The 13,726-nt window shown below is 40.4% G+C and overlaps 1 protein-coding gene and 1 long non-coding RNA gene across 3 annotated transcripts in view; one reads left to right on the top strand and one right to left on the bottom strand.

Moving 5' to 3' along the window:
* The window catches only part of stk32a (serine/threonine kinase 32A), a 63,372-nt gene that overhangs the window by 32,371 nt on the left and 17,275 nt on the right, over positions 1 to 13,726 (top strand). The window contains exons 8-10 of the mRNA XM_086226721.1: positions 2,905 to 2,942; positions 11,752 to 11,841; positions 12,803 to 12,906. Coding sequence (XP_086082847.1) covers positions 2,905 to 2,942; positions 11,752 to 11,841; positions 12,803 to 12,906 — 232 coding nt within the window. The remainder of the gene's footprint in view (positions 1 to 2,904; positions 2,943 to 11,751; positions 11,842 to 12,802; positions 12,907 to 13,726) is intronic.
* On the bottom strand, positions 3,322 to 9,650 carry LOC147248476 (uncharacterized). 2 transcript variants are annotated; one of them, XR_015119498.1, is made up of 3 exons: positions 9,603 to 9,650; positions 7,379 to 7,500; positions 3,322 to 5,104 (listed from the first exon to the last, which is right to left on the bottom strand). It is a non-coding gene; the product is annotated as an uncharacterized LOC147248476 (long non-coding RNA). The 2 variants fall into 2 exon arrangements; XR_015119497.1 differs by having other exon boundaries at positions 3,322 to 5,101.

Here is a 13,726-nt window from a genome sequence, read left to right as displayed (position 1 = left end):
CATTTATAATGTGACACATGCACCTTGACTTGGTCTAGTATTGGAGTCGAGTCACATCAGAGACACATGGCGAACACAAATAATAAACTTATGAACTCGTATGTGTATGATAAGGTGAACCGGACAAAAGCTGGTAAAATTCACACATTCAAGGCCTCAATAAATGAACATAGAAACACTGAAATTAATGAATAAGTTGTGATGGCTCTCCCAATACAGAAATATACATGTAGGGATATACATGTAAATAAATGTATGAATAAATGCATACAATAGAAGAATATCCCACATGACTAATATGTATTCATTTCTACATCTGTTTATGCTTATGTCACTTCACTGTCCACTAATCTTGGTGTGTCTGTTGTCTCTGAGAATGAAAGGCGGCACTTGATCCTGAAGCACAAATAGAGAGTTTGACAGAAGGTTTTTACTCGTGGTCGTGTCCCCACACAGCATTTTGGGAGCTTAATTTTTTTGAGATGAGAACAAAGAGATGTTGAGAACACAACGTGCCTTTCCACTCTCTCAGTGCGCGGTGACACACGTGCATGAAGGAAGGAAAAACACTTGTGCATCTCTGGAGAGGATGGTAATTGTGGGGAAAATGTGTGGAGTTGTGCATGCCTCATCTGTGGGTTCAGAGGATGCGATATCTGAAGTGGCATTGGTCATGTCGTACGGAGTGGAAGCAGGTGGAGCCAAGCACAGCAGTCAGCAGTCAAGAGGGATCTTGGAAACCAGCTCTGTAACTAAATGAGATCACAGGAACAAGATGCAGGGAAACAGGCTCTGTTTGCAAGCCTGTTACGAGAGGTAAACAATCCAGAGTAAAGTTTCAAAAGGCCTCTTGTTTAAGAACACATTTTTGCATGAATGAGGCCAACTGACTCCAGAATATTAACAATTCAGGCAGAACTGTGACAGTGTTATGAAAGAGAGCGCTGGCAGTTTCAAGGGCAGATAAAGATCAGTGAAAATGAAAGAAAAGTGGAGAAAGATTTTGCTTTGATTAAAAAAAAAAAAAAAAAGTCAGCCAGGAGGGACATCATGGAATAGTGTCCTTTGAAGTATCTGTCATCAGAGACCTTCTCACTGATGTCCTTATGACTCTTTAGAGAATCAAAAGCCTGTGTTGCACTGAAATCTGTTCGTGTTAATCCTCTTGTTTTAATGGTTATACGATGCATGGCAGAGAGTTCTATTAGCTCATGTCCAGAAGGGTGATGGAGATTCAGAGTAAATGTTAATCACGTAAAAACCCAAATTTAAAAGAGACATTTTTAAAGTGTAAAAAAATGCAACCAAAACAAAATGAAAAATACAGTGTATGCACTAAACATCCCAGTCAAACTCTTGAATCGGAATCCAAACCAAGTCTTAAGATTTGATATCTTTTTATGTCCAACTCCCCATTTCCAAGAACAAGTGAAGCTTTCATTCTGGTCTCTGTGGCGTGAGAAAATAGAAAATTTGATGCATGACGAGAAAACTAAACCAGAAAATGCAAACAAGCAGGAGACGTGACTTTGCGGAAAGGGTGACAGTCTACACCTGCTCCTCTTCTCAGGTGTCTCGGCGACTCCCACAGCTTAACCTGCTGTTCATTCTTCCCTCTCGAATGGATTTGATGTTCATTTGTTTCCGACGCGCACCTGGTACACACGGGTGCAGTAGAGTGCTTTTGAAGGTTCCCGTCTGAGGTATCGAATGTCAATTTTTTTTGTCGTTCACTGAAGCAAAATCCTGGTGAGTCAAATTAGATTCAAGATGATGAACTCACTGCTTCATTTCCTATTCAGATTTTTCTGTGGAAAACTTTTTTTTCTTTAGAATGAGAACTTGATATGAGCAACGGCAGACAAAGAGGACGGAGCCACCTCCAGAAACTCATCAACAGGAAGTAACGCACACACGGTTTCATTCACAGGTGAAATGTAGGAACTGCGATTCAGATACCACAGCTCGTTATTAAATATATCCAAAATCAAACCTACCAACTTAGATAAGGGATCTTAGGACCACTTTTGATTACATTTCAAAGGAAATCATGTCCAAAACTAATTGTGCCAAATATATTGAGACTAGGGTGACAAATGGTCTCACACCATTGAGTGTAAGAGTACATTTCTTTGCTTTTCTCAAATAATTCCTCTGAATAATGGAGATCCTTGAAGGGGAACGTTAACAAGCAGAATGTTGCACACAACTGCTTTATTACGGATAAAAGTTGGAGAGCTGATGCTGTTCGGACACCTTATCATTCCAAATGAATGAGAAGCACCCACAAAATTTGAATTTCTAATCACGTCCTTTAATCACAGGGCCGTACGTGTCGGCAATTGGATTTTTTTTCCTCCCACTTGACCAGAATCTACGAAAAATGTCTTGGTGTTACTGAGGATTTACAAAATGATGGACATTTAAGTAGTTTAATATCTGTAACAACAGAATATAATACTCTTGCTTTGTCATAACCCTATGATATGTTTTATTATGTAATCTGAAGACTCTGGCTTCGAAGAGTCTCACAATACCAGATACCGGAAATTGCGCTACTGATGTTTACATGCCTTCTGCACATCACCGCCCTGATCTGAAGACTTTGAATGGTTCAGCAATGCTGGATTTTTCCACATCTTTCAGCAAAACCCGAGACATTTTCCACTGTCTGGCTGAATGAGTTGCGTGAGCCTGCTTCTTCCTTGGAGAAGAATATTCCAAACCCCACATTTGCTTGTTTTCTGGACAATGCTGTGAATTAGAACTTTACATATTTGGACAGGACTGATATGCAAATCCAGTACTTTTCTGAATTATACCCACCCACCCACCTGTCCCCCACTCATTACACACTCCCAACACATTCTAATGCCACTGCTGTGTTTGTATTTTTCCCTCCAGAGACATCAAACCTGACAACATACTACTGGATGAACATGGTGAGATCCATTTTCTGATTATATTCTCATTTCATTCAAAGTGAATTGATTTGGTAAATGTGTCCAACGCAGTTTCCGTATGTTTTGTAACTGTTCATGTGCTGTATGTTCACGACCGACACGGTGACTTGACTTAACTTCATGAGGAGAAGTCGCGACTTAACTGCAACTTACGTGGGATTCAAGTAAACTTGCAACCTCTGGGATCATTCCTGCACAGATCAAAGGGCTGGTAATGCTGAGAGGTCTTGATAGGCCTCACAGCATTAAGAAAAAGACTTCTATCTTAATGTACTTTAACAAATGCAGCATAGAGAAAGCTTGCAAGAGTGCATTTTATTTCCTGTCCGCACTGTCAGTTTCATACACACACATAAGAGAGACGAGGCAGTGTGTGTGTGTGTGTGTGTGTGTTTGTTGCACTTGGAAGGGAAGAACTGTAAATCAAACAGACGGGCAAAAAGACTGTAAATTCTTGCATCGATATATTATTCGAGAGGAATATTATAGTACTTCATCTTCTGATCCATCCTGGAGACGTTCAAATAAGCATGATGATGAGTTTTAGCCTACAGACACTCAAACAGTGACCTGAACCTTGAATAACTGCCCATCTGTTTTATTACAGTAGCAATCGGTTGATAATTGAACCAGGGAGATTGAGTCATACACTTCATGTGCATCACCTGGTCTCTTATGGCTCTGACACATCAACCCAGCCTCACTGCAGTTCCTCTTATAGTCATGAACTGGAACGTATTGATTTGTGTCCATGGACATGAATTTTCCATTTTTACCCGACATTCAAACCGACCTTCTTCACATGTTAGATGCTTTGGGGATAAAGTCAGAGAGGCCAGACTGAGATGGTTTGGACATGTCCGGAGGAGAGATTGTGAATATATTGGTAGAAGGATGCTGAGTTTTGAACTGCCAGGCAGGAGGCCTAGAGGAAGACCAAAGAGGAGGTTTATGGATGTAGTGAAAGAGGACATGAAGGCAGTTGGTGTGAGAGAAGAGGATGCAGAAGATAGGGTTAGATGGAGGCAACTGATTCGCTGTGGCGACCCCTGAAGGGAAAAGCCGAAAGGAGAAGAAGAAGATTCAAACCAACGTTCTAAGTGATGTAGTGACTGAAATTAAAAGACGCGGAAGAAAAGTCCCACGTTTACCTCTGTCACTTGGCTTGCAATGTTTTAACCTTAGCCAAATATGATTTGGTTCTAAAGGTATCCAAACATTATTGAGATGTCCTAAAAAGTATTTTTCCCACAATGAATGGCATTTTAAGAAGCTGGTGTCAGTAAAAAGTGATGAAATAAAGTTTTCTTTAACAAGAAAAAAGGCCCCCCAGCGGCCTGACTTTGTTGAACCAGGGATTGTGTGTCTCCACCATGACAGACAGTTACAGTTAAAATGCATTAGTTTGAAAGTTTGAAGTAAATTTGTTCCCACTTACATGGAAAATTATTTCAAATGAATGGTTTAAATCTCAAGACTCTTATACGAGCTGCAGTTAGACGTTTTCTGTTTGTGGAGCATCCCTCAAATGATCTCAAAAGTGCTCTCATACATTTATTTTACACCATGCCAGCATCTTAGTAGGCACTGGGAGGTTAACAGTAAATGTGGAACGGCAGCGAGACAGACAGAGATGAGGGAGAGATGAGACTGAGTCAGGTTTGAGGACCGATGGGAGAAAGGGGGGAAAAAAAAAACCACAATGGTACAAGAGAAAGGAAATTTATGAGCAGACATTTCTGGAAAACTAAGATCCGTCAAAGGAAGAAAATTAGGATTCAACAAAAAGAAGGAGACATGAGGAGAAGACGGGGAACAGAAAGAAAGAGGTTGCCTGGTTTTTCACAGGATGCCAGATCCCTCTCTCTCTCTCTCTCTCCCTCTCTTTCTCCTTCCCTTTTTTCTCTGTGAGAATTTGTCCTGTCAAATTCAGCAAGCATCTCTCTCCACGTCGTGCATTCAATTCTTTTTTGTTGTTGTGTTTTTTCAGTCCAGAGCTGTATTTTAACTCTCTAGTGATGTCTAAAACAACAGGAGGTGTTGCATGAGGCCAGCAGGCTGCTTGCTTCTGCACACCACGCTGACTTTGACTGCCAGAGCTGGAATGGACCTGTTCTTCCTGGACGCTCCTCTGGGAGCTGCTTCAAATACAGAAAAACAATTTACTCATGCACACATGAATTGATCCTTTTTTTGTTTTCAGACAGCGTGTAGCATTTTTAACCACAAACATCGGCCATGTCAAAAAAAAAAAAAAAAACGACGACTTAAATAGCTGGATAGCTTTTTCGACTGAATGAAAGGAAAGTTCATGCTCCGTTGTCATGGCGATAAGTTCAGCAACAGGAGATCAATGAGATGATAAATATCAATCTAGCATAAAGCTCTCGCTCAGTCATTTTTAGCGTAGTCAATGAGTTTGTGTACAAATGATGAATGACGAATAGGTTGTAACCATGGCTGAAACTCATGTCATCTGACACTCCGAAGATCTCTGACACTCAGACGTGGTTCTAATGAACAAAATCGTTTCTATTCCCAAAATGTTGGAAGTGTGTTGAGGAAATCAAGCTTGAGACCAAAAACAGAAAGGGACTAACACCGCCTGATAGGATTTAAGAATACGGAGTAACCCTGGTTGCGTAAATGTCTACACAAAAGTAGTGCAGATATCAGCAGGCGCCGCGACTGCCTGTTGTTAAACACAGGTTGAGCCGTGTTACATAAATGGTGAAGAATAAAAATAAAAAGTTCTGGTAAAAGTGCTCAAAAGTCCCAGTGGATGAGCAATAACAGAACCATTAGTAGATAAAACGGTGAGTGTTAAAGTTCATCAGTGACTGAGGTGCTAAAAGGAGAGGAAGAGAACTTAAAATAGAGCAGATATGCAGCTGCGTGACATCAGGATCAAACCTCGACAGTTGTTGAGGTAATCCCAGCAAAACACATTAGATAACCCAGCGGGGCATGGTTTAGGCCCCGCAGATACAGGTGGGCTGATAAAGGGGACTTTGCATATTTTAGAGCAATGGAATTATGTGAATTGAAGGTATTACTCTCAAAGAGGAAAGCACGCAGACAATCACCGGCCTCAAGTCCAGCTGAAGACAGACGCTGATCCGGAATATGAGCTAATAAATACAAATAAACCGTTGCTACTTCGTTCTGCTGTCATTTCAGTCGCTTGTACACTTAATCAGCGAGGGCTGAGCAGACACATACAACCCAACTTTGTTTTCCTTTCGGAGTTTGTTTTTTCTTCTTCAGAGGGCGTATAAAAGGAATTAAAGATGTATTTAACTCACGGAAGATAAGATAAACCTTTATTCGTCCCTCAGTGGGGAAATTGACAATTGTACCGTTGTTGCCTACTGGCCAACTACTGTATCTTAGCTTTTAGCTATTTACTGTGTATACATGCCACTTAAGGGAAGCACAGTGGTCAGCACACTGTTGCCTCACAGCAAGAAGGTTCTGGGTTTGAGCCCCAGCTTGGTGTTTCTGTAGAGTCTGCATGTTCTCCCTGTTCCTGCGTGGGTTCTCTCCTGGTCCTCCAGACATCAAGAGGGGAAGAGGCTGATTGAATACTCAATACTTGTTTTTTACATGAGGAAAACAATTCTTGGATTCTCATTGAAAAATATAGAGACTTTTTTATAATTGTTATTTTGCTTCTTTTTTTTGGCCTTTTTTTTTTTGGCCATTTGTTGTTGAATAGATGAAGATGAAAATGTTCCCGAGGATCTATATTAAAATTTTGAAGCGGGATTACTTTTTTTCTTAACTAATTTCAGTTCAACTTTGAATTAAAAAAAAAATGCAAAGGGGAACAGTAATTAAAGCTCGAAAAGATGTCAGCATATTTAGCACGCCACTTCTAAACGACACAAAACAGGAAAGTAAAAACAAACCCCATTTATTTCAACCAGGTTGGCTGATTAGCTTCATCTCCGTCTTCGCTCCCTCACTCCTGCTACTTCTCTACATAAGGGAGCGGTACTTAGAAATAAAAGCACTCTGCCAGTTTGCCACTTTTATTGTCACCCTGGGATCCACTTTAGCTTCAGCCACGGACGCTTGCAGTTAAGAGCCACTGCTTTAGCACAGCTTTCACTCTCCCCAACAGAGGCAATAAGCCACCCATTTTCCATATTTGATTAATGCATTCACATTTCATTTTGCTTTCATCATTCTGACTGACTCAGAATCAGCTCTTTGCCATGTTTGTGTATTTTTCTGCACTTTTGACTGTTAAATCATCAGGTGGTGTAACTGCTCTGAACAAACTAATCTGCAAATAACGCCCGTCAACTGCATAAATTTCATACAGAAAAAAAAAAGACGAAAAAAAAAAAACGGTACTGAAGCAAACTCATCAGCATAAAAGCATCTGTGGGACTGCTGCTTAGACTCACCGCTGCCATCGGAAGTTCTACTCAAGAGCTTTTTTCTTTTTTTTTCTTTTTTGGTCCAACATTCAGATAACGGCTGCCTCTTCCCACTGGATATTCCTGTCCTAAATCTGTCTGCTGCAAAGCTAGAAAGATTAAGACAGAGGAGATGGAAGGGAGATAATAATGTGAGGCAAGAGGCGTCATTAAATATGAAAAATACGAACGCTCAGTTCTTTTTTTCAGAGCTTTACTTAACGTCTGACCTGACATTTCAGTCCCACTGCACTTTTTCAGTCATCAGACTGAAGTAACAATGGTCCTGAACGTGGCCCCTCCCAGTCTCTCCCATCTGCAACACTGCACCGCTGTGATTACAGGAGTGAGTCTTTTTTTTTTTTTAATATCCTTCTTGAACCTCTATTTGACCATGAAGTCCTCTATAAATACCGGTTTACAAAAGGTTTCAACTCAAGCATGACAAACATAAATATGGAGGCAACAATAAACTAAAACGTGAAAAATAGACGAGAGAGAGCAGATGCAAAGGAGTAGAAATTGCACTTCACAATTTTTTATATCAGAGCTTTGAATCCATCCCCCCCCCAGGAAACTGACTCATTAAGCTGTAATGTGTCCTGAAGGTTATTTCATGAGCAGGGTGCAGAAAAAGAGAGAAAGCTTCTCTCCAGAGTTCTGAGCAAATCCTGCGTTCCGTGAAGAGTCGCCATCTACAGAAAGAAGCGGCATAGCGTAGCACGAGATTAAACAGGCGTGTCAGACAGGAGAGGATGTAGAAGTAAGACCCTAAATAAGGCAGTGGTGGACAAAGTACAACAACCTCAGTACTTAAGTGGAAGAATGTTACTCTTTAGAGCTCACAAACACCTGTCTTGAGCTCCGCGAGATGTTTTTTTGTCTTTGCCAATGACTCCAGAATGCAGGAAGAGCCAGTCATGAATATTTAGCTTGAAGCGAACGGCCATCTGGTCGTGTGCTCAGTAACCCACAACTACTGTGACAAGTGTCGCCCTTCCTTTCCTGTGTAGTCAGGGGGGAAAAAAATTGAGTTTTAATTTAAATCAATTTGGTACTTTCAGAAACACAAAATGTCTAAACCTACACAACCAGGGCTTAAATAACTAGGATTTGTAAGGAGACTGGCAATGGTAACTCTGCTTAGAGTGAAAGGAAACCTCCAACCACAATAAGAGACTGACAATTAAATTTTAGTAGAACAAGTATAATTTGTATTATAGACTTCAAACCATCCCTACTCAGGAATTTGACCACAAAAAAAAAAAACACAGTCTCACAGCATGGAAATGAACAGAAACAATTGGAACAAAGAGAAAAAAAATAATTAGGTCAATCAGTTGCATAACTTCTGTTACCAATCAGTTATCAGTTTCAATACTGATATTCAGTTTGTCTCACTCAGTTTACTTGCAAGGATTCGGACCGCCCACTTGCCCAGTAGTTCTGATGCATCAGGGGTTTTTTTTGTTGTTTTTTGGGGGTTTTTGTGTGTGTGTGTCAGGCCTGACCCACCAAAAAAGTCTGAGATCTCAGATTTAAATTAAAAAAAAAATGCAAAAACCTCCAAGGGGCATTGTTTTTTTTTCCTTATTTTTTTCTCTTTTCTTTTCCGACCACCCTCCCGGAAAACAGGTGGCCATCAGGTCCAGAATGTCCCCTGCAAACTCCTCAGGCGGAATCCAGTCCACAGACAGCACAGTTCATTCTCCCAAATGATCATGTCAACAGCATACACACACACACAAAAAAAACAGCCTGCACAAAACATGCAGAGCAGTTACTCAATGTGCAAAATAAAATGCACAATCCAACTAAAATAAATTACCTGCCCTTGGATTTTCAAAATAATAAAGTCAGAAGCGCTGTCTTGCCTCAAGCCGTCATAATTATTGGCCAACACATTTTTTTTATCAAAAAGAACGAAATAATAACACAATAAATGACCAATGGGACCAAAAAACTGCACATTAAACTGATACCGGGTTCACAACATCTCTCCACACAGCGTGTGTTAACTCAGTGCATGGTGTGCTAGCTCAGCTTGCCACTGCTAACTTAGCTAACAACTCATCTGCAGCACAAAACAATCACTTCCCCACAAAAAAATAGCATATCCTGACTGGTTTTATCGCTCAAAGCGTACACCGATTAGCACTATTTGTTCATACGTTTACGAACAGGCCGCTAAACGCACACATTTAACACTCACCAGGATATTCTTTAACAATATTTCACTGTCCTCCTTCCGGAGCTGCCATGTGCAGTGCTGCGGTGTATTCACAGTAAATTGGAAAACACAGTATTTAACGAAAAACTGCCCTTTGCCACACTGTGATGCATTCAATGTACATGGGAAAAACGTTACTTAGCAGAGAGACTCACATCTTTTAAACAAACAGTGTAAAATTAAAAAAAAAAAAAAACAACGAAAATAACACTGTGTTACACAAGCAAGCTATGACACTCCCGTCATAGCATGAGAGCAGGTGAGCATAACCGAGGTGGTTCACCGGGTGCTGCTGTGAACAACTGCAGGACCTCAAGAGGTGAATTTCATTTTTCGCTGAAATCAAACTCTTTGTGGATGATGATGACGTTATTGTGATGTTTTAGACAGTTTTACTGTTTGTTTTTTTTGTTTTTTGTAGTTGGATGTGTGGTTTAATTAGCCTCAAGCTAATTATTATTAATTACTTGTGGCGGGTTCTTTCTGCATTTTGGAGTCCTAGAATGATGCGTGAAGAAAAAGTCTTTGTTTGCTCAAAGCATCTACGTATTTAGCAGACAAAAAGCAGGTTTTGGTGAAAAAATGCTTTAATTATTCAAAAATAGATTTTGATTAATAGGGGTTTGAAATGAATCAGGATATTGAATCACTTTTCATTTCTGAAATCTAAAACATTGACTTGCGTTTGGGCTGTGGGTGTTCTGTTTAGGAATTATCCTGACTGTAGCCATTATCCTCACCAGCCAGCTCTGAAAGTAGGTGTCTCCAGGACTTATTTTTTCACTGACGTTCCCGGTTTCACAGAGCTGGATGACGTATCCCTGTGATTAAATAAGAGTGTACTGTGATTGTTTTTTTTCTACTGTGTGGAACACAGATTATGGCGCATGGCATTAAAAAAGGGGAGAAAGATCAACAATTGATTTCAAAGCTTCATGCTCCAAAGTAATAACAACGTTCATAGATAGCAATGAAGTCAGAAGTTCAAAGACGGATACTCCAAACATGTACTCAAGTAAATGTACTCCATTACTGTCTACCTGTAAAATTAACATAGGTTTTTAGTTTAAATGAGATGACATTTAAATGATGCATACGAAAAGAATTCAAATGAAGGTGTTGTCAGAAACAACTGAACCATAAGAACACAAAAGCGCATTATATGAGGCAAAACGCAAGACAGGCAGTAAAAACGCAACGTCGGATAGTGCAGGGGGCCAACAAGCTTGAGAAAAAGAGAAACCCGAGAGATAGAGGAGCGAAAGAAAAAGGTGCAAATGGGGAACAAGAGGGACAGTAAACATTGTTTGTTGTTGCAGTTCTCTTATCTCTAAGGCCCAGTGACTTTGTGTAAATAAATTCTCTTTGTGTGACCAGTCTTCATTTTATCGTTTGTGTTTGTGTGTGATACAATAGGCTGCCTTTTTTATTTTTTATGTGTATCTAAGGGGAAGATACACATGTAACTCTTTGTGTGTGTGTGTGTGTGTGTGTGTGTGTGTGTGTGTGTGTGTGTGTGTGTGTGTGTGTGTGTGTGTCACTGTATGAATGAATTTGCAAGGGTACTAGGGACATCCAGTCATGCGAACAATCACTGCGGCAAAAACTCTCTTGTTCTTTCACTCAGTATGGCACACACACACACACACGCACATACATTCAGCTCATTAGTGTATACGCAGTGTGCACGGGCCATCTTGCAGCACAGTGAGAAACGGGTCAATAGTTCGACTTTGGAGGTTGTTGGTAAAGTACCATGGAAGATCCTCCAGCTCCAGCACAATCTCATAATAAAAGTCATAATAAAGCCTCAGTTCATTTGCATTTGATGATGGAATAAGAGTTTTATGATCACAAGAGTGTAAGAAAACATTACTTAAGCAGGTTATATTAACACCACTCATATTTGCATATCCAACACGCGCACACAGCATACCAAGTGGTGCCCGTATAAGCTTTTGTTAATTCCAAGAAAAAAAAAGCTGAAACTTTTAAGGGGTAAACACAGTTTAAACAGATGCTGTAAATGTCTCAAAGCACTTTTGGATTCGTCAGGTTCACACAAGTGATAAATGAATCAAACACTCGCTCTGTTTTACTTTGAGTTGGTCAAATCATCTCTGCTCAACAGGACACGTCCATCTGACTGACTTCAACATTGCAGCCATCGTAAAGGAAGACCTGAAAGCCACATCTATCGCAGGGACAAAGCCGTACATGGGTAAGAAAATATGTTTTTGATGAAGTCATCAGAACTTCTTTTAGGTCTGACAGACCGTTAAAAAAAAAAAGAAGATGGAAGCCTCTCAATACATTTTTTGTTTCCGATTCAAATGGAGATACTCAAAAAACACACTTCACTACAGTACTCAAGAAGTACTTCAACTAATACCACACCTCTCTAGCAAACTTGGAGAAAGCCAACCTAAAAGGTTGTTGTTGTTGTTTTTTTAATATAACCCTGGATCTGGATCTAATGAGAGAGGACAAGACCCAGACCCAGACCCAGACCCTAATCCTGAAACTGAAGCAGCTAAAACAAATTCAACACCCCTCGTTTTTAATGTTTCACTCTTGAATTTTTCTAAACTCCTGTGTGGGAATCCTCCTATCCCTGAGGTTTTGTTAGATTATAAGCGATTGTATATTATTGAGGTTAATTTGATGCATGAGTCAGACATGAGAGCATTGTTGACATTTAAAAGAGCCTTTAGAAACATTTCAACATGGCTGTTGACGTCCTCCGCCTGACTCGCAATAGTGATCCAGCCACGTGAGAGCGGCTCCTGAGAGATCAGATTGGAGCTAACAGGATTCCAGGGGAATACAAATGATGAGCCACAGAATTTTCTGTGCTATGATGGATAATTTACGAGTACTATGTGGGAAAAGAACTGCATTCTTACTCCTTTACAAGACGGAAAATTGTGTGATACTATGCAATATGTCATGTAATGAATGGGATCATTTACATCGGCTTTAACTGTTCAAAGAAGGTTGCGGTGCTATGTTTTAAATGTTGTTGTCTGATTTAACTAATTAATGACAAAAGCTATGTTGTGTATTGCATGTCTTAAGGGTAGTTTGAAATGATATGCACCCAAAATGTGTACAAACATGTAAACAGTGGTTCTAAACACCATACCATCTAAATTCCCTGATACTCGGTCGTTCTTTTACAGCTCCTGAGCTTTTTCAGATCTTCGAAGGGTCCCACCCTGGCTACTCCTTCTCTGTGGACTGGTGGTCGCTGGGCATCACCGCCTACGAGCTCCTACGAGGACAGGTAACGCTTCTCAGCTCACGTCAGCATGGCCTGACTCAGTGAATAATATATACGACACCTTGGAGAGCGAGCCAGAAGAGCTCAGTCAGTAGAAAGAAATCCTCAGTCCCAACAAAACAAACGGGGATGAAGCTGTAATTGAATTTTACATTTAAGCTGACCTCACTGGGGAAGATGTTTAGTCATGGTGTGAGACGAATTGCTGTATGAGAATAAGAAAATGTAGTCTGAATTATTTTGAGAGGCATGTAATTGAAATTGATTTTCTCAAATATAATTTATTGCAATTTTTTTTTTTTTTTTTGCCGATCCCATCTGGAGGAGTTTAATTCTAACGTCATGGAAATAAACACAGGACTCCATCTTCTCACTATATGTGGCTGCGCTTACAGCAGTCAGCTCACCGAGGACACGACTGCAGAATTTCCCCACGCGTCTCCGAATAAACTCCATCATTCATGAAACTGATCCAGAGCTGTCATCAGGTCAATGCTCTACTGCTCACCTGTCCCCATAAACTCCTCACGCAGACACTTCACCTAAAACTGAAACATTCTCGACACTCCGATCTTGCATTACCTCCTCCAAGGTGTTTTGTCCTCTATCTGACCTCATAGCTGCATCTTACCCACACAAATGTCTTCAGTCGTCTCCCTCACCTAAAAGCTGCGCCCTGTGCTTATCAAGCAGTCTTATTCATGAGAGGATTGCTGAGCGCACGCTTACACACATAGAAATTACCTGGAATGAAAGAGACTACCTTTTGGAAATTCCTCTGTAATCCCTGTCATCTATGTAAGCCGCCTGTTTTGGTAATCGT

The sequence above is a fragment of the Aulostomus chinensis genome, chromosome 15 (assembly GCF_037954235.1).
Source record: "Aulostomus chinensis isolate RoL2024-O1b breed Wild chromosome 15, RoL_Achi_v1.0, whole genome shotgun sequence".
Classification (NCBI taxonomy): domain Eukaryota; kingdom Metazoa; phylum Chordata; class Actinopteri; order Syngnathiformes; family Aulostomidae; genus Aulostomus; species Aulostomus chinensis.
Note: the sequence above shows the minus strand (reverse complement) of the source record. Positions and strands in the feature narration are given on the sequence as shown.